This window comes from Gastrolobium bilobum, unplaced genomic scaffold, assembly GCF_033153095.1.
Source record: "Gastrolobium bilobum isolate Gb01-03AN ecotype WA unplaced genomic scaffold, APGP_CSIRO_Gbil_v1 utg54104, whole genome shotgun sequence".
Lineage (NCBI taxonomy): Eukaryota > Viridiplantae > Streptophyta > Magnoliopsida > Fabales > Fabaceae > Gastrolobium > Gastrolobium bilobum.
The window spans coordinates 4,159-21,124 of record NW_026898191.1 but is presented as its reverse complement, the minus strand read 5'-3'; the positions used below and the strand labels follow the sequence as shown (position 1 = coordinate 21,124).

Here is a 16,966-nt window from a genome sequence, read left to right as displayed (position 1 = left end):
CTATAACATGAGATAAGTTTTCTCCTTTAACATAGATTAATAAAACATAATTTAAATATGTTAAAACTAAGGGTTTTATAAGAGTTATGTTGTAGGAAAAGTGGTTGTGTAATGTTATAAATATTCGTTTTGCGTGCCGTAGTTTTTTTTTTTAGTTTCAAAAAGTGTGGGTCCCACAAAATATTGTGTGTGTAGGAAGTTGTGTCATGTTAAATGATAAATGCAAACCCCTAAAACTAAAAGCAACACAACATAACACAACTTGCATTATATTACAAAACTTTCTTACAAATCTCTCTCTCCATTTTTCTTTCCCTCGCACGTGTTTCGGCACTTATCTGTTCTCTTCCTTACAACTAGTGCTGCGGTATTCTGTTCTCTTCCTTACAACTAGTGCTGCTGTGCTTCTTAAGTTATTAGCCGCCTTTGTCTTATTGCTTCGTCCAATCTACTGACAACTAGGCAACTTGGATTTGCACAACTGACAACTCACTTTAGTTATAGTTTTGGAACAGTGACCAAAATGTCACTGTTTATCAAGTTTTTTACTTAAATGTCACGCGAACAGTATTATTTTTCAATCTGCCACGGTGGCAAGTTCGCTACCCGATGTAGCGAACTCAGTTTGTTGACGTGTCACGTTTCTAGTAGACACTAAGTTCGCTACATGAGAGAGCGAACTTAGTTTTAACCAAGTTCGCTATCCAATGTAGCGAACTTCATACTCTTTTTTTTAACTTGATACTTGTTATTCACTAGAAATGTGATACGTCAGCAAACCGAGTTCGCTACACCGGGTAGCGAACTAGCCCAAGTGGCAGATTGAAAAATAACACTATTCACATGACATTTAGGTAAAAAACTTGATGAATAGTTACATTTTTGTCGGTTTTCCTATAGTTTTACGGTGAAGTGTTTGTATCAAAGTTGAGTTTGAATTCTAACAATAAACACTCCCAACTACCCATGATGGTCCCTAACTAAATCTAAAATCTAGCTAGGACTATATTCACAAGCGTAATAGCAGATAGAGCACTTGTATTAAAAAAATTAAAAAAATAGAGCACTTAATGCATAGTTAATCCCAAGAAAGCTAATATAAATAATGCATGTATGGGACAAAGAGTAACTCATCCTTCAAGCATTTCCCTTTTTTAGATTTGGCCTATTTGTTTTCTCAATGAGAAAGTCTTCCACTCTGAAATGCGCACTTGTGCGCTTCGTTGTTCCCTTGTTGCTTATTGCCATCTTCTGTTATGCTCCTTCTGCTATAGCAACAACTGAAGTTTCAGGTTTGTGGCTCATGCTGACACTGAATGAAGAATGGAAAACTATTAATGCTGTATATTTCGTAAGACTTTAGTTTTGAGGAAATAAAGACCTTAGCACTTAGCCACAGCCCTTCATACACTAAATTCAGTCAGTGAAAATTATGGTTACTTGCTAGTAAGACTTTGACTGTTATTATTGTCATCCAAATTAATTCAAATCAATGATTTATTTTAGCATCAACATGCATGTAATTAAATTGTGATCTATTATGCTTCTTGACATCTAGTAGTATGGTCACCAAAGTGGTATAATTATATTGCTATTTTGATTGGCACAATTTTTTTTTTTTATTTATATATTCACTCTATATCAATCTACATGAAAGAATTCAAATTTACTATCATAGAACTATATATTATGTATTTAAGTGATGTACTTTTGCATTTCTTACACAGGGAATGAAGTGAACACTGATGGGAAGCTTGTAAATGAGCAACTGACAAAGACAAGCCTAGGAGGACATAATGAAGAAGAAAAATTCAAAGGATTTTTTTTCCCAAAACCAATTCCAATTGTTAAGCCTTTCCCTAAGCCTATTCCAAAGCCAAGTCCCATTGTTAAGCACATTCCAAAACCATTTGTAGTGAAAAAGCCAATTCCTGATGTTGAGCCAGAGTTAATTTTTAAGCTACCGCCTTTTACTAAAACGCCTTTACCTAAATGGCTACCGCCTTTTCGTAAAAAGCCTTTACCTAAAACGCCTTTTCCTAAAGTGAAGAAATCAAAATTTCCAAAACATTCACCACCACCGCCAATGCACAAGCCAATTTCAACTCCATAATATGATAAGATCTTCCACCGCATTCTATTAAACTTACCATGCTTAAAAAGTTTACCTTTCCATTTCTATAGTCTCTATATATAGCTACGCCTGTATCTCAGACATCAATTGGGTTAGCATAATCCAGTTGTGTACCCAACTTGTGTATTTTATTGGAATATATGTAATTAATGATTTCGCTTGAATCAAGTTCTAAAGATTGCTCTTGTATCTCGATTCTATTAATCCATGAATGGTACTGATTTTTTTTTTTTTTCAATTGTATTTTTAAGAGAAATATCACTCTCATGTTACATAAGAATCACTAATCCCACATGCTTGTTTTTAATCAATTTAATGCATAGATCAATTTCCAATCAACAACCAATCATTATTCAAACTAAAACCACATCAAATAATCATGCTAAAGCTCATCCATAAACAGCACCTATATTCAGATGACCTAATAGTAAATCCATGAAATTAATCAAAGATTGGTAGTTTAATTACCTTATAACATTTCTAGTAGACTAATTCTTCAACTTCAGGACATGAAAACACATCATTTCACCAAGAGGTCAGCCATGGTGTCGCATGACGAAGAGTAGAAAAGATGAACATCCAAAGCTCCTTACAATGATTAGAAGCTATGGTTATACTCACTAGGTGACAAGGAAAGTTTTATATTTTTGTGTTCTTTTTAAAGAGAAGAACCGACTTGGACAATGGAACAAGGCTTAGGTTACTTGAATTTTATAATAGCCCATATTAATTAATTAGGAAATCAAGTGTAATTAATTAATTAAACATGTTTTACTGGGTGAAATTAAGTATGAGGCTTAATAAAATGAATCTGAGTCACTTTGGAGTTAAAAAGTGTACTCAGTGAAAATTAAGGGGTATAAATGGGTACTGTCAAAAGTACCCAAAATATAAAAATAAAAATAGTAATATTCCTAGAATAATATTCCAGACTTTTGGGTAAAGTTTGGTAATTATTGGAGTTGAATAGATAGACGAACCAATACCCGCTTAAAGCCACTTAACCTATGTTAAGTGACTAAAAGCCAAAATGACCCCCATTTCCCCCCAAGTCCCGTCGCCAGAAAACAAAGAGAAGGAGAAGAAGAAGGAGAAAGAAGAGGAAGGAAGGGAGGAAAAGAGAGAGAGAGATCAAACCTTGATGGTTTTGGATGATTCAAAAGCCTAAATCGCTTAGAATCTCGCCCTCTTTCATAATCCTAGCTTTGTTTTGAGTGGGGAGCATTGTGGAGAGAGATATTACCTCTCAAAAATTCGGCCCTTTGGTGAAAATTGGGGTTTTGAGAGTTTCTACCTCCATTGAAGCTTGAGGAGCCATCAATCCTTGGTTGTGTGACCATTGGTGGTAAGATTCTAACCCTTGAACCTCATGATTCCTTGAAATTTGCATGAGTTAGGGTTTGTGAATAGTAAATTGGGATTTTTATGAAATGTAGTTGAATTAGCTATGTTCTAGGAAGAATGGAGCTTAGAGCATGTTATGGAAAATGCTAGGAATGTCATTTAATCGGTGGAAATGAGCCTAGATAGTCATTTGATAATCGTTCATAATATTGGAAAATTCATGCTTGGATTGGTTAGTATTCTAGCATGTTGAACAATTAGTGAGTTGAATGATTGATTGGATCCTTGTGATGTCTAGGATTGAGACATTTGGACCAACCGTGAGTGATCAACCATTGGAGCAAGCTATGGAGCTTGAATAGCTCATTGGAATTGGTGTATGTTTGTAAAAGTTGATTGCTGAAACTGTTGGTGAAGAACAAAGGTTGACTGAAGCATTGAGGTAAGCCTTCGGACCTTGGGTGTAATTCCCTTGACTGTTCTACCAAGCCCTGAAAGGGTAGAGGTTGTGATTGTGTATATAAATGCAATAAAATAGTGTAATGCTTTGTTATACGTATGTGTATGCATTTGGTGTGGCATAGGATGGTGTTTCCCTATGTTGGTATGTTGCATGACGATGCGTAAATCATACTTGGTAGTTAGCTGGCCAGTAGGACTATTTGCATCTGAGTTTCCTTAGGACAGCTTGAGAGCTCGAGGGATTTCTCCTGGAGATGTATTGCACTTTGCATAGATATGTATTTACTGCATTATTATTGTTATTGCTATTACACTGATATGGAACTGTGGGGTGGAGAGATGCTCCAAGGACCCCTGGTTTACTGGATATATTCGTATATCTCACCCCGTGTTGTGGGGACCCCCTTTCAGGTAAGGATGCTGCAGGAGCCTCTGGTGGCAAGTGGCCATACCTAGATTATGCATGAAATATGGCACTTCTATGAGTTTATGCATGCCTTTTGTAGTTGACATGTATAGGATTTTATTTTGAAAGCCCATGGTCATTTGTATATCTTGATTCATTGGATGAACTTAGCCTATGCTCATGCCTTTGGTTGCACCTTTTGTTGATGGGAGCCAAGGGAATGATCATAGTGTTTTGTAAGCTAAGTTCTATGATTTGTAAAGGATATGTAATGTAAATGATGCCTACTTGAAATTCAATATATGCATGCTTGTTATGTATTGAGTTGTTGAATTGGTTGGGCTGAAAATCAATTAGGTACCCCTTTGTTTAAACTGGTAAACGATGAGAAAACAAAGGTCATGCTGTCCAAATTCTAGCTAAATCTCATGAGGAGAGGTTGGATGAGTGCTAGGATTTAGTTTTGGGGCATGGACATTTGGGGTTTGTAATGGGGATGCATTTTCCCCTAGGCTTGGACTTGAGAAATGTGGGAATTGGAATTCCCTGGCAGCGCGCTTAAGCGCCCAGGAGCGCGCCCAAGCGCCCTGCTGCCCCTGCGAGTGCCAATGCATTCTGCCTCCTCGCGCTGGAGCGCCCAAGTGGGGGCTTAAGCGCCCAGGATTGAGCGCTGGAGCGCCCTGGCTCGCGCTTAAGCGCCCTTTTGCTGCAGAAAGTTGGGATGCGTACTGTCCCCTCGTGTTTTAGCGCCCAGGGTGGGGCTTAAGCGCCCAGGGTTGCGCGCTTGAGCGCCCTGGTCCGCGCTTAAGCGCCCTTAGCCACTGTAGGAGGAAATGCTTCTGTCTCTGCGCGCTAAAACGTCCCAGTGGGAGCTTGAGCGCCCAGGCTAGCGCGCCTGAGCGCCCTGTTGCGCGCTTAAGCGCCCCTCCACACTGGAATGCCTGATGCTTACTGCCTCCGTGCGCTTAAGCGCCCAGAGGGAGGCTTTAGCGCCCGATAGCGCGCGCTTGAGCGCCCGGTAGCGCGCTGAAGCGCGCTGGGCCTGTGACCAACACTCTCTTGTGTTGCTCCAAATTGTCCTAACTTGGGCTACAGTGCCCCGACTTGAGCACAGTTTGAAGCCACAGGTAGCTAATGAAGAAACCTACAATATAGTAGAAGATGTGAACTAAATAAGAAGTAAATTAATGATTTAAAAATGGAATAAGAACATGATGTTAAGCTTAATTTATCTGTTTCCGCAAGGTAATATGGTTATGATCACGAAATTGGGTATTATAAGTTCGGTACGTTTTAAAATGAAAAATTTATCCGGATTTTAATTGAACCCATGTGATTGTAACTGCGCTTAATATCATAATGCGATGTTAACAAACCGGTTCTAGAACGGGGTGTTACATTTTATGGTATCAGAGCAGTTTCGTCGGAAATTGTTAAGTATGCTTAGTGTTTGATGCTTTATAGTTGTTTTAGTACTCTTGATGATTATTGCATTTGTGATCACTAAGTGTGGGCCTGATCAACTCACTTCTTTGTGTAACATGTGTAGTGACATGACGAGGAACCGAAACAACCCCGGACCATCAAACACCAATGCTCAGCCAGAACCTGTTTTGGCTGCTCTTGTGAGGCCTAGAAGTGGCCGTGGGGCAACGGGCGTACAGCCTGATCCCGTGGCTGAAGCTCTTGCAGCCGTTCAGAGGGAGTTGGCTGCTAGCAGGCAAGCCAATGAAAATCTGATGAAAACAAATGAAGACTCGCGGACTGCCATGGCCGCAATGATGACTGAGCTGAGGACGTTGAGGGGTCCTAGGCCCGTGAACCGGCAACCTACTCCTCCTCCTCACACTGCTACGCCTTCTCCACCTCCTTCACAGGAAGAGGGTGGAGTGGGTAACAATGAGGGTGAGGGTAGTCACCACTCCGGAAGTCTGAGTCATCACACCGAGGTCCGTCAACCTCAAGTTGAAAATGTCGGTGATCATGAAATGGAGGAAAGGAGATTAATGGCTTTCCGAAAACATAAACCTCCTTCTTTTAAGGGAGGTTATGAGCCAATGGCGGCTGCAAAATGGCTCCAAGCTATGGAGAAGATATTCAGGGTGATGAGGTGCCCTGACGCAATGAAGTTGGCTTACTCTGTTTATATGCTGGAAGAGGAAGCAGAAGATTGGTGGACAAATACCGTGCAGCCATTAGAAGCTGAAGGTCGGGAGATCACATGGCGGTTATTCGAGACATTGTTCTTGGATAACTACTTCCCTAGAGAGGCTAGGGAACAAAAGCAGAATGAGTATAACGATCTCAAACAAGGGTCGATGTCTATTGACCAATACTTCTCAAAACTCAATGAGTTGGTGAAATACGCCAACTATGGGCGAGCCTTACCCACCCCGGCTGAAATGACCTCCAAGTTCCAATGGGGTCTTAATGAGAAGATGTCTCGGAAGATGTCAAATTGTGACATCCGAGAGTTCAGTCGGTTTGTAAACCAGTGTAGAAAGGTGGAAGAAGTGTATAAGGTGTCCCAAGCCAAGAAGTCTTCTGAGGCCCAGACACCTAGTTCCAATAAAGCAACGGGCGCAGGTTATTGGAAGAACAAGAAGGTGCAAGGCAAGAAGCTGAATGCGAATAAGCCCTTTGACTTGTTCAAAAAACCCGGTACTCAGAAGAAGTTTGTTGATAGAGGACCTCCTCCCAAGTGTAGGGGATGTGGCAAAGAGCATAGAGGTCCATGTGCTACTGGTGAGGTGATTTGCTTTAAATGTGGAAGATCCGGTCACTACTCCAGGCAGTGTCCTCAGAATGAAGCAAGAACTATGGCAGTTCAAGCTACTGCTGTTCCGGTCTCTGTTGTTCAACCTATGCTAGAGTCTCAGACGGTTGGTAGAGTATATACCATGGACCGTCAACAATCGGAGAAGGCTCCGAATCTAGTGAAAGGTACAATTTACATTGATAATATGGATGTTGAAGTGTTGTTTGATTCAGGAGCTACACACTCCTGTATGTCTGATTTTATGGCCGTTGGTCTAAATTTGCAAATGTATGACATTCGCCCTCCAATGAAAGTGGTTACAGCTACTGGAGAGGAGTGTTATACATCTGTGTTGTGTAAAGTTGTCGAATTCAAATATGAAGGCCGAGATTACGTGCTGGATTTTATTTGTTTACCTATGATCAGCCTTCAAGTTATCTTGGGTATGGACTGGTTGTCAAAGAACTGTGCTATGATAGACTGCTGCGGTAAAAGGATTGTGCTTGATGCTGATGATTCTGCTACTAGTTCTTCCCCATATCTATCTGTGTTGCAGGTTAGAAAGGCTTTGAGGGCCGGGGCATTGGGATATGTCTTTGTGGGGGGTTTAGTAGGCGGAAGTCATGAGGAGATTGGCACTATTTCCGTGGTGAGGGAGTTTGTGGATGTGTTTCCAGATGAAATTCCACAACTTCCGCCTCATAGAGAGATTGAGTTCACGATTGATCTGTTGCCTGGTGTGGGGCCTATCTCTCTGGCTCCGTATAGGATGTCACCACCGGAATTAGCCGAGTTAAAGAAACATATTGAAGAGCTTTCGGCTAAGCAGTTTATCCGGCCAAGTGTGTCCCCGTGGGGAGCACCAGTCATATTTGTTAAGAAGAAGGACGGTAGCATGAGATTGTGCACTGATTACCGTCAGTTGAATAAGGTTACCATTAAGAACAAGTATCCTCTCCCTCGCATAGATGATTTGCTTGATCAGTTGAGGGGTGCTTGTGTATCCACAGGTAGCTAATGAAGAAACCTACAATATAGTAGAAGATGTGAACTAAATAAGAAGTAAATTAATGATTTAAAAATGGAATAAGAACATGATGTTAAGCTTAATTTATCTGTTTCCGCAAGGTAATATGGTTATGATCACGAAATTGGGTATTATAAGTTCGGTACGTTTTAAAATGAAAAATTTATCCGGATTTTAATTGAACCCATGTGATTGTAACTGCGCTTAATATCATAATGCGATGTTAACAAACCGGTTCTAGAACGGGGTGTTACAAATTTTTACTTTATTGACTTTCTTATTTTAACCCAGTTACTATTGGTTATGATTAAATCACACATTTGGTCTATTCTTTTAAGGAAAGAAGGAACGATGCAATGAGGAGGAATTTAGAGACTTCAAAGTTCAAACCGACTTGATTGAAGGAAATTCACTAAGTTTCGTGACTTTTTAACTTGTTTGACTTCCTTTAATTTAAAATGGTTTCTATTGACTTTTAATTAAACCAACTTTGACCTAATTTATTAAATTATTCTAATCCTAATTAAAATAATCTAAGATCACTTTTAACCAACTAAATTCACTAAACAATTTAATTAAAACATCAAAATCAAGTTTAGGCCAAGTTTTGTTTAATTGCAATTTGGTCCCTAAATGTTTGCTTAATTAAACTTTGACCCCTAAACTTTACTAGTATTTCCCTTTGAGTCCTAATTGACTTGCTTGCATTTAATTGTATCGTTGTATATCTTGTCATCTTAATTTGATGATCAATGAACCATTACGAGACGATTACTTGTCACAATGTCCTTGAACACAACTTGATCTCTTGAACAATTGCTTGATTTCCTTGTTTGACCTAACATGGTTGTGAGGGTTCTTACGCCTACCAACACTGACACGAGATACGAGACGACATGCCGACATGTTTATTGTAAAAAATGTTAGATTTCGACACGTTAGGACACATTTTGATATTAAATAATATTTTTAACACACATAATATAGTTTATATTTAATACATATAGCAGCCTACAATAAGTCATATAGTTAATCAAATATTCAAATTTCATAACATAAATATAAAGAAAAAATAATTTTGTTTAATTTTTTATGTCAAATTTTATAATAGAAAATATTTGATTTATAAATAGAGTTTTTATGTTTAGTTAAAAAATAAAATAAATTAAAAAGTGACGTTGCCTGCATGTCAAAAAACGTTGACATCATGTCGGATGCATGTTGGAACGTGTCAGAACATTGATCATGTATACCAAAATGTTGACTGCATATCGAACACGGGTCGGTATGTGTCTGAGTGTGTCGATGTCCGACACACATTTTGTATAAAAAAGAATGTATATGTGCATGTGTGATGTATCACTTTTTAATATAAGTAGAAGTAACTCCATATGGATATAGAGACAAATTAAAAAACATCATAGAGCATGATATCAATAGTGCGGTCCTTTCACTCCAAAATTATATGTAGCCATTGGTTTCCGAGTCATATATTAAATGTATTAATTCTCAATAAATTATAATTGTTAGATTGGCGAAAATCAACGGTGATTAAGTTGATTATGAGAGTGGCAAATTTTTTTGGTTGTAAGTATATTGGTCCCCATAATAAAATATACAAATATAAAATTAGAAACATTTTAGCTAATAATTAGAGTTGGTTTAGTGGTAAGTGCTATAAGTTATAATTCACATGGTTTATGTTTGAATTTCATTAGTGGTATTTTTCAAGTAACTGATACCGGTTTAATACTAGTTGAACCAGGTTCATGACCGATTCATTGATTTCATACCGAATCAAATATATAACCGGTCTAATATTTAAATCGAATAGGTTGGGGGTCCGATTTATAGGTTAACCAATCGAACCGCATGGTTCGGGTTGGTTTTTATAACACTGGCTTGAAGAGAATTTGATATATATTATCATCTTTCATTATTACTTAGACAGAGAATAATTATTATGACTACATCAATTTGAAAATATTATGATTTGAAATTAGTTGACATGTTTATGTTATTCCCCTAACTCTAATGAAGTTTGTTATCCCAAGATTTAAAGAAATTTGAGTATATTGAGCCAAATACTGCTAGATGTATGATTTAATGAAGTTAAAGTAATGATAATTTGTAGGAACTGTTTAAGCACTTTATTTCCTTCTAATCACCACTCATGTTGAGAAACATCAAAAGAGGTAGAGAGAAAATTGAAACAATATGAGAAATGAGAAATTCATATTTCCTGGATGATAGAATATGTAGAGTGTAATTAAACATTAACCGATCATATGTTCATTGGTAGATACTTAGATGTTATATGTTCCGATGTTCGTTTAATTCCTAGACTCACATTGGACTCTTTAAGCTCTTTCTCTCCTCATTTTTTTTTTCTAAATAAAGAAATGTCATCCTCCAAAATAAAAGCTAATACTTGAACCTATAACTTGTTTGAATACAAATTTTCTACTCTCCTCATTTCTTTGTAGATTGCTCTTTGAGGTTTGTTTGAGAGTGCACACATCCAAATATGGATGTGATCTATGTAGCACCGATACCGACACGGGACACGTGACACGACACGATACGACACTCCGACGTTAATTCTAAAAAATGTTAGATTTCGACACGTTAGGACACGTTTTGATATTAAATAATATTTTTAACTTATATAGTGTATATTATATTTAATATTCAATAATTTAACAAAAAAATAAAATTAAACTTATAATATTCATCAATTTTACAAAGAAACATAAGATATCTCTAATATTTATATTAAACTCAATAATATGATAATCGTAATCCAACGAATCTAATAGTTGGAACTAAAAACTTAACGCAACGCAAACGTTGAACCTTTTTTTTGAATTTCTATAACGCGTGTTGGAGTGTCGGGGAGTGTCGGACACGACACGTTAGGATTTTTAAAGTGTAACACCCCAAATTTCTAACAATTTATAAAAAAAATCTTATAATAAATAAATTGTCAAAATTCATTTTTTTTTTACAATTATAATAATAGAAATATTGCGGAAGCTAATCTAAATCTAATTTGGGGAATGTTACCGTTGCACCTGTACAATGGACAGGTGCAAGGCTAAATTTATTACATTAAAATAAAACCAAAGACTAAAGTTTAAATAAAGGAAATATGTCTTATGCATTTATTTAAATCTCATAAAATTTCTAAACTTAGGAACTAGCTAGAAATATCCGAGTCGTGATCCTCACTGCCCACAGCTAGCCCCATCCTTTGTAACATGCTTCACTGAAAATCTGCTCCCCCGTGAAGGATCATTGCAGTTAAACAAACACAAAAGTCAACAAAGCTGGTAATCCCAATCAAAATACAATTAATGTAATTAATAATAAATTAAATCAAATATCAAATAGTGTTCAAAGCAATTCCACATTAATCAAATCAAATATCAATATAATAATCAAAATTCCATTATATAATATTTATCTTTATTAAGTTCATTTAATGTATTTGGTAATTATCAACTAACATATTTAGCACAACATTAATCATAATATGATAATATTCACAACTCAATGACATTATTCATAATCAAATCAAATAATAAATTTCATTATTAATAATGTTTAAGTTCATTATATTTAGTGGGAAGAGAACCATGGTAGACCCGGAAAACCCTGCCAGTCTACCCTGTGACCCGGGAAACCCTACCAGTCACAAACAAGTCACATTGGCTATAATCAATTCACATCTTCCTAGTGTGCACACCTCTTCCCAAAGTTGCTACTAGTATCTCAGGGAACCCTGCCAGACACCACTTTGGGATGAACAGATACAATATTTTTCACATCAGTTTCACATCGGAGGTATAAAGCCCAAAAGTTGTGTTCATCACCTTGGGAGGTACCATCCCAAATCTATCCTCCCACTATTAATTCATTCAATCACATACAATCAATTCAATCTTGTCACGATTCTCATAATTGTCAAATAGTTTTCATGATTTCCACATCAATTTAATCAAGAGTATAATTTCAAAATTCAATCTTTCAATAATCCAAATCCATTATAATTTTCCATTTATCCAAGAATCATTATTCAAATATAAATAATTACACAATTAATTCTGATATCCAAGAATATAATTAATCAAAATTTCCAAATCCATTATTCAAATATATATAAATAATTACACAAATTAATTCCAATATATTTCATATATATAAAATATCCTAACAAAACATAGGATTAATTAATTCCTTCAACAATATAATTTAATCAAATCATTATAAATTCTAAAATTAAACCCAATAATATTCATATAATATAACCTTATTTCAAATTTTGAAGAGTGTCGGTGCTTAATCATGATTGACTCATCATATCTAAATAATTTATGTTTGTTGACTCATCATATCTAAACAATTTATCAATCAAACATTAATACATAAATCATCAATCAATTAATAAATCAATTAATCATGATTTATCATCTAATTTATATTTATATATATATATATATATATATATATATTTTCACATAAATCAAATAATATTACTATTATTATTATCTTACCTCTTATTATTTTAACTATTATTAACTCATTAATTAAAAATATTAAATTCCAATATTGTTAATTACAAAAATACTAAATATCATTATTATCCATAAAAAAAATAATTATATTATTATTATAATTATTTTATTAAAAGAAAATATGGGATATTACATTCTACCCTCCTTAAAAGAAGTTTCGTCTTCGAAACTTAAAAGTTTGAGCTCCTCAAATTAACTAAAAGACATAAGGTTAAAGTTAATAAAAATATGGGGTATCACATAAAGTATCGGTGCTTCATAGCATGTGATAATACATAATTAAAATGAAATTGTTTTTTTACATTTTATTTCTCTACATCTTAAAATTTTAACTAAAAAATATATTTCAGAAATTTCCCTTGTTTTTCTTGACAGATATGTTGTTTAATTATTAATGAGCCTCAATTTATGTAATTTCTAATCAAATGCAGGATTTCATATATAAAATTGGGGGATACTCTGTCACGGTATTTTTTCAACGCTATCAATACCTAAATAATTAACGAATCATTTAATACTTATTAATCACGTATATAAATCATCAAACGGAAAAACATCATGCGATCAATTGAAATAGAAACCGTGTGTGTTATTGCGAAAAAGTTGTAGGAAAAAAGAAGAGTTAAGTGAGAAGGTCTTTGTTGGCGATCAATTCTGCTTGAACAGGGTTTTGCAGGAAATATTTGAATTTGATGGCTCTTAGTTCGGCTCCTGCAGTGTCTATTGAACCAGTTTTTTTGCCCTCAAGCAGTGATTGAGTGGTACAAATTAAAACATTAACCATTATGAGATTGAAACATTAACCGATCATATGAGAAATGAGAAATTCATATTTGCTAACTCAACTCATGATTGACTCATCATATCTAAATAATTTATGTTTGTTGATAATACATAATTAAAATGAAATTGTTTTTTTATATTTTATTTCTCTACATCTTAAAATCTTAACTAAAAAATACATTTCAGAAATTTCCCTTGTTTTTCTTGACAGATATGTTGTTTAATTATTAATGAGCCTCAATTTATGTAATTTCTAATCAAATTAATTATTAATGAGCCTCAATTTAAGTAATTTCTAATCAAATTAATTATTAATGAGCCTCAATTTACGTAATTTCTAATCAAATGCAGCATTTCATATATAAAATTGGGGGATACTCTGTCATGGTAACGAATCATTTAATACGTATTAATCACATATATAAATCATCAAACGGAAAAACATCATGCGATCAATTGAAATAGAAACCGTGTGTGTTATTGCGAAAAAGTTGTAGGAAAAAAGAAGAGTTAAGTGAGAAGGTCTTTGTTGGCGATCAACTCTGCTTGAACAGGGTTTTGCAGGAAATATTTGAATTTGATGGCTCTTAGTTCGGCTCCTGCAGTGTCTATTGAACCAGTTGTTTGCCCTCAAGCAGTGATTGAGTGGTACAAATTAACAGGATCAACAGATTACAAGCGAGGTTGTAGGAAAAGAGATCTGTCCTTAAAAGCAAAGCAACATCTATGTGCTTTGGGTTGGAATTTGTGGTACATTGCTAAGCAAGGTCGATGGGAATTGCGTTATACATCACCCAATGGCAGGAACCATATTTCTCTCAGAAGTGCATGCGAAAGATGCATAGAAGAGGGAGGTTGTGGGCCTGAAAATGTTCCCTTGATTCAGAAAACAAAGGGTCTTCAAGTTAAGCGTGATCATGATCATGATCCTTCAACTACAGCCATTTCATCTTCTGCACAGCCACAAGTGCAACCAAGAAAATGCAAGAAACGAAGAGCAAGAGCGCAGTCATTTGATGATGATGAGCTTGATCAGGCCTCTTCCACTGCTGTCATTCCATCTTCTGCACAATCACATGAGGTATCAAGAAAATGCAAGAAACCGAGGGCTGAGCCAAGAAAGTGCAAGAAAAGGCAAAGGGAGTCATTTGATGATGGTGATGATGATGAGTGGAATCCGATGGGTCAATCTCAATCCACGAGTGAGCTTGATCAGGCCTCTTCCACTGCTGTCATTTCATCTTCTGCACAATCCCAGGAGGTACCAAGAAAATGCAAGAAACCGAGGGCTGATCCAAGAAAATGCAAGAAACTGAGGTCTGAGCCAAGAAAATGCAAGAAACCGAGGGTGAGGCATGGGGATGAGGCACAAAGTTCTTCAAATCCTGGTACAGTTAACTCTTTGTTGATAGACACCAACGTGGTACTTTCAGAATCCAAGGTTTTGGGCCCCACTAACTTTGAGGCTCATGCTGGTTGTACAAAGCAACTTCCATCAACTAGTATCTTCTTGGAAGATGGAAGGTCACTGTTGGATTGCCAAAGGGAAGCATTGAGTACTTCACAACAAAAAAATCACGATGTTGTTATGCAGAGAGACAGTGTTTATAAAGACAATAATGACAGCGTCTGTTCCATATGTCGTTATGGTGGTGAATTGATACTCTGTGATAGATGTCCATCCTCATTCCATCTCACTTGTCTTGGTCTTGAACAAGTTCCTGATGGTGATTGGTTTTGCCCACCATGTTGCTGCAAAATATGCAACCGAGCAAAATACAGAGAAGATTGTGCAGATAATGTGGATTGCAGTATTCTCGTTTGTGATCAATGTGAGCACAAATACCACATTGGCTGCCTAAAGACTAGAGGCATTAGCAGTAACTTGGAAAACAGCCCTAATAAGAATTGGTTCTGCAATTCTGATTGTGAGAACATATTTTGCAGTCTACAGAAGCTGATAGGAAAAGCAATTCCCGTGGGGGGTGCAGATAATCTTACTTGGATGATGTTGAAGACCTTGAAAAGTGATAACCTTGGAGATCTTACTTCTGAAGACCTTGAGCGCTTGAGTCAAATTGAAAGCAAGCTAAGTGTGGCTCTTGGAGTATTCCGTGAGTGTTTTGATCCCGTTATTGATCCTCTCACTGGGAGAGATATCATATCAGATATTATGTCTAGCAGAGGTTCAGAACTTGATGGTTCCAACTTTCGTGGGTTCTACACGGTGATTTTGGAGAGGAATGACCAAGTGATTTCTGCTGCCACCATAAGGATTTATGGTCAGAAGGTTGCTGAGCTACCATTTGTTGCCACTGGGAGGATGTTTCGAAGACTTGGAATGTGTAGTATCTTGATGAATATAATGACCCTAACTGGTAAATCTTAGTTAGAGATTTAATTTAAGGATTTAAATGCCATAATTAGATTCAGTGAGCGATTTCGAGTATTTTTGACTGTAATCATGACTATGTTATGAACAGTGCGTTCTGCCGAAGAATTTACAGTTTTGTGAATTAACGGGTAGAGCTTAAATGAGCAAAATAATTTTAGGAACATAATTTGATAATTCTGACGACAAATATGAGTTCAGAACAAAAAATTGTATAGTCTGGCACTTTCCGTGAAAATCTCGTGAATAGTGTTTTTACCGGGTATTTTGTACTGCTGTTTAAGCAACCGGTAGAGCCCAGAAACAAATAATTGATGAAATAAGAATAAGAAAGTCCAATATATGCCAAGCAAGTCAATATAGGCCCAAGAAAATGATAAGTTTATAAGTTTAAGTTTCATAAGTAAATGAAGTACAATTAGTGATTCACAGTGCATTTCGTCAAAAACGGTGCAAAAATCATACTGTGAATTATGAATATTGTTTTGTAAGAATTAAAAATTAATATAAATGATTTTAGAAAAATAAAAATATGTTTGTAGCATTGAGTTAGTTCCGGGTCAGTTTAAGTGAAAATACGCGAAAGAAAAACATCTGTTAAAAAGTCACATGTGGCTATAAAGCTTTGTCATTCAAGTGAATCACTATTCACACAACTAAAACTCCTTTCTCTCTCTTGCAAGCCGTGGAGTTCATCATGGAAGGGGGGGGTTTAGGGCTTTATTTCTTTTCTTGATTTCTTCTTGAATATGCCACCAAATCCAATGACCCACCACATGAAATTGATTGGAAACCACTCAATGAATCCATTCCTCCTATCCATTTGAGCTATAGTTGAGTGTGTGAAGAGTTATTCCTCCTCTCATTTTCGAGTTACTATTCATTGGAGGAGAAAAAGTGAGTTTTTGATGGAGCTTGGCTTGGAGGTTGCTTTCTAGGCTTTGGGAAGTTGATTAGTGGTAAGAAACCTTTGTTTCCATGATGTTATTTTGATGGTTTGTGTCATAGAAATTGTGAGCATATGTTGTGTGAAATAAATTAGTTTAAAATTTGAATTGATGATGGATTGATGATGTGTTGGAT

The 16,966-nt window shown here is 36.1% G+C and overlaps 2 protein-coding genes and 1 long non-coding RNA gene across 3 annotated transcripts; all 3 read left to right on the top strand.

Annotated features, from left to right (window-relative positions):
• The first annotated feature begins 1,132 nt into the window (after nt 1-1,132).
• LOC133313730 (repetitive proline-rich cell wall protein 1-like) lies at nt 1,133-2,113 on the top strand. The gene is made up of 2 exons (XM_061515135.1): nt 1,133-1,292; nt 1,728-2,113. The coding sequence occupies exons 1-2, from the start codon at nt 1,181-1,183 to the stop codon at nt 2,111-2,113; spliced, it is 498 nt and encodes a 165-aa protein (XP_061371119.1). The 5' UTR covers nt 1,133-1,180.
• A 1,112-nt stretch (nt 2,114-3,225) lies between these two features.
• LOC133313727 (uncharacterized) lies at nt 3,226-4,480 on the top strand. The gene is made up of 3 exons (XR_009751850.1): nt 3,226-3,479; nt 3,777-3,920; nt 4,352-4,480. It is a non-coding gene; the product is annotated as an uncharacterized LOC133313727 (long non-coding RNA).
• A 9,591-nt stretch (nt 4,481-14,071) lies between these two features.
• On the top strand, nt 14,072-15,869 carry LOC133313728 (increased DNA methylation 1-like; the record flags this gene model as incomplete). The annotated part of the gene is made up of 1 exon (XM_061515133.1): nt 14,072-15,869. A coding segment is annotated over exon 1 (1,798 nt), but the record flags the coding sequence as incomplete, so codon positions are not given.
• Between the last annotated feature and the right edge of the window lie 1,097 nt (nt 15,870-16,966).

Coding starts and splice junctions, on each gene's coding strand:
- LOC133313730 (XM_061515135.1), top strand. CDS start 1,181: ATGAGAAAGTCTTCCACTCTGAAATGCGCACTTGTGCGCTTCGTTGTT. Junction 1,293..1,727: donor AGCAACAACTGAAGTTTCAG/GTTTGTGGCTCA, acceptor TTTCTTACACAG/GGAATGAAGTGAACACTGAT.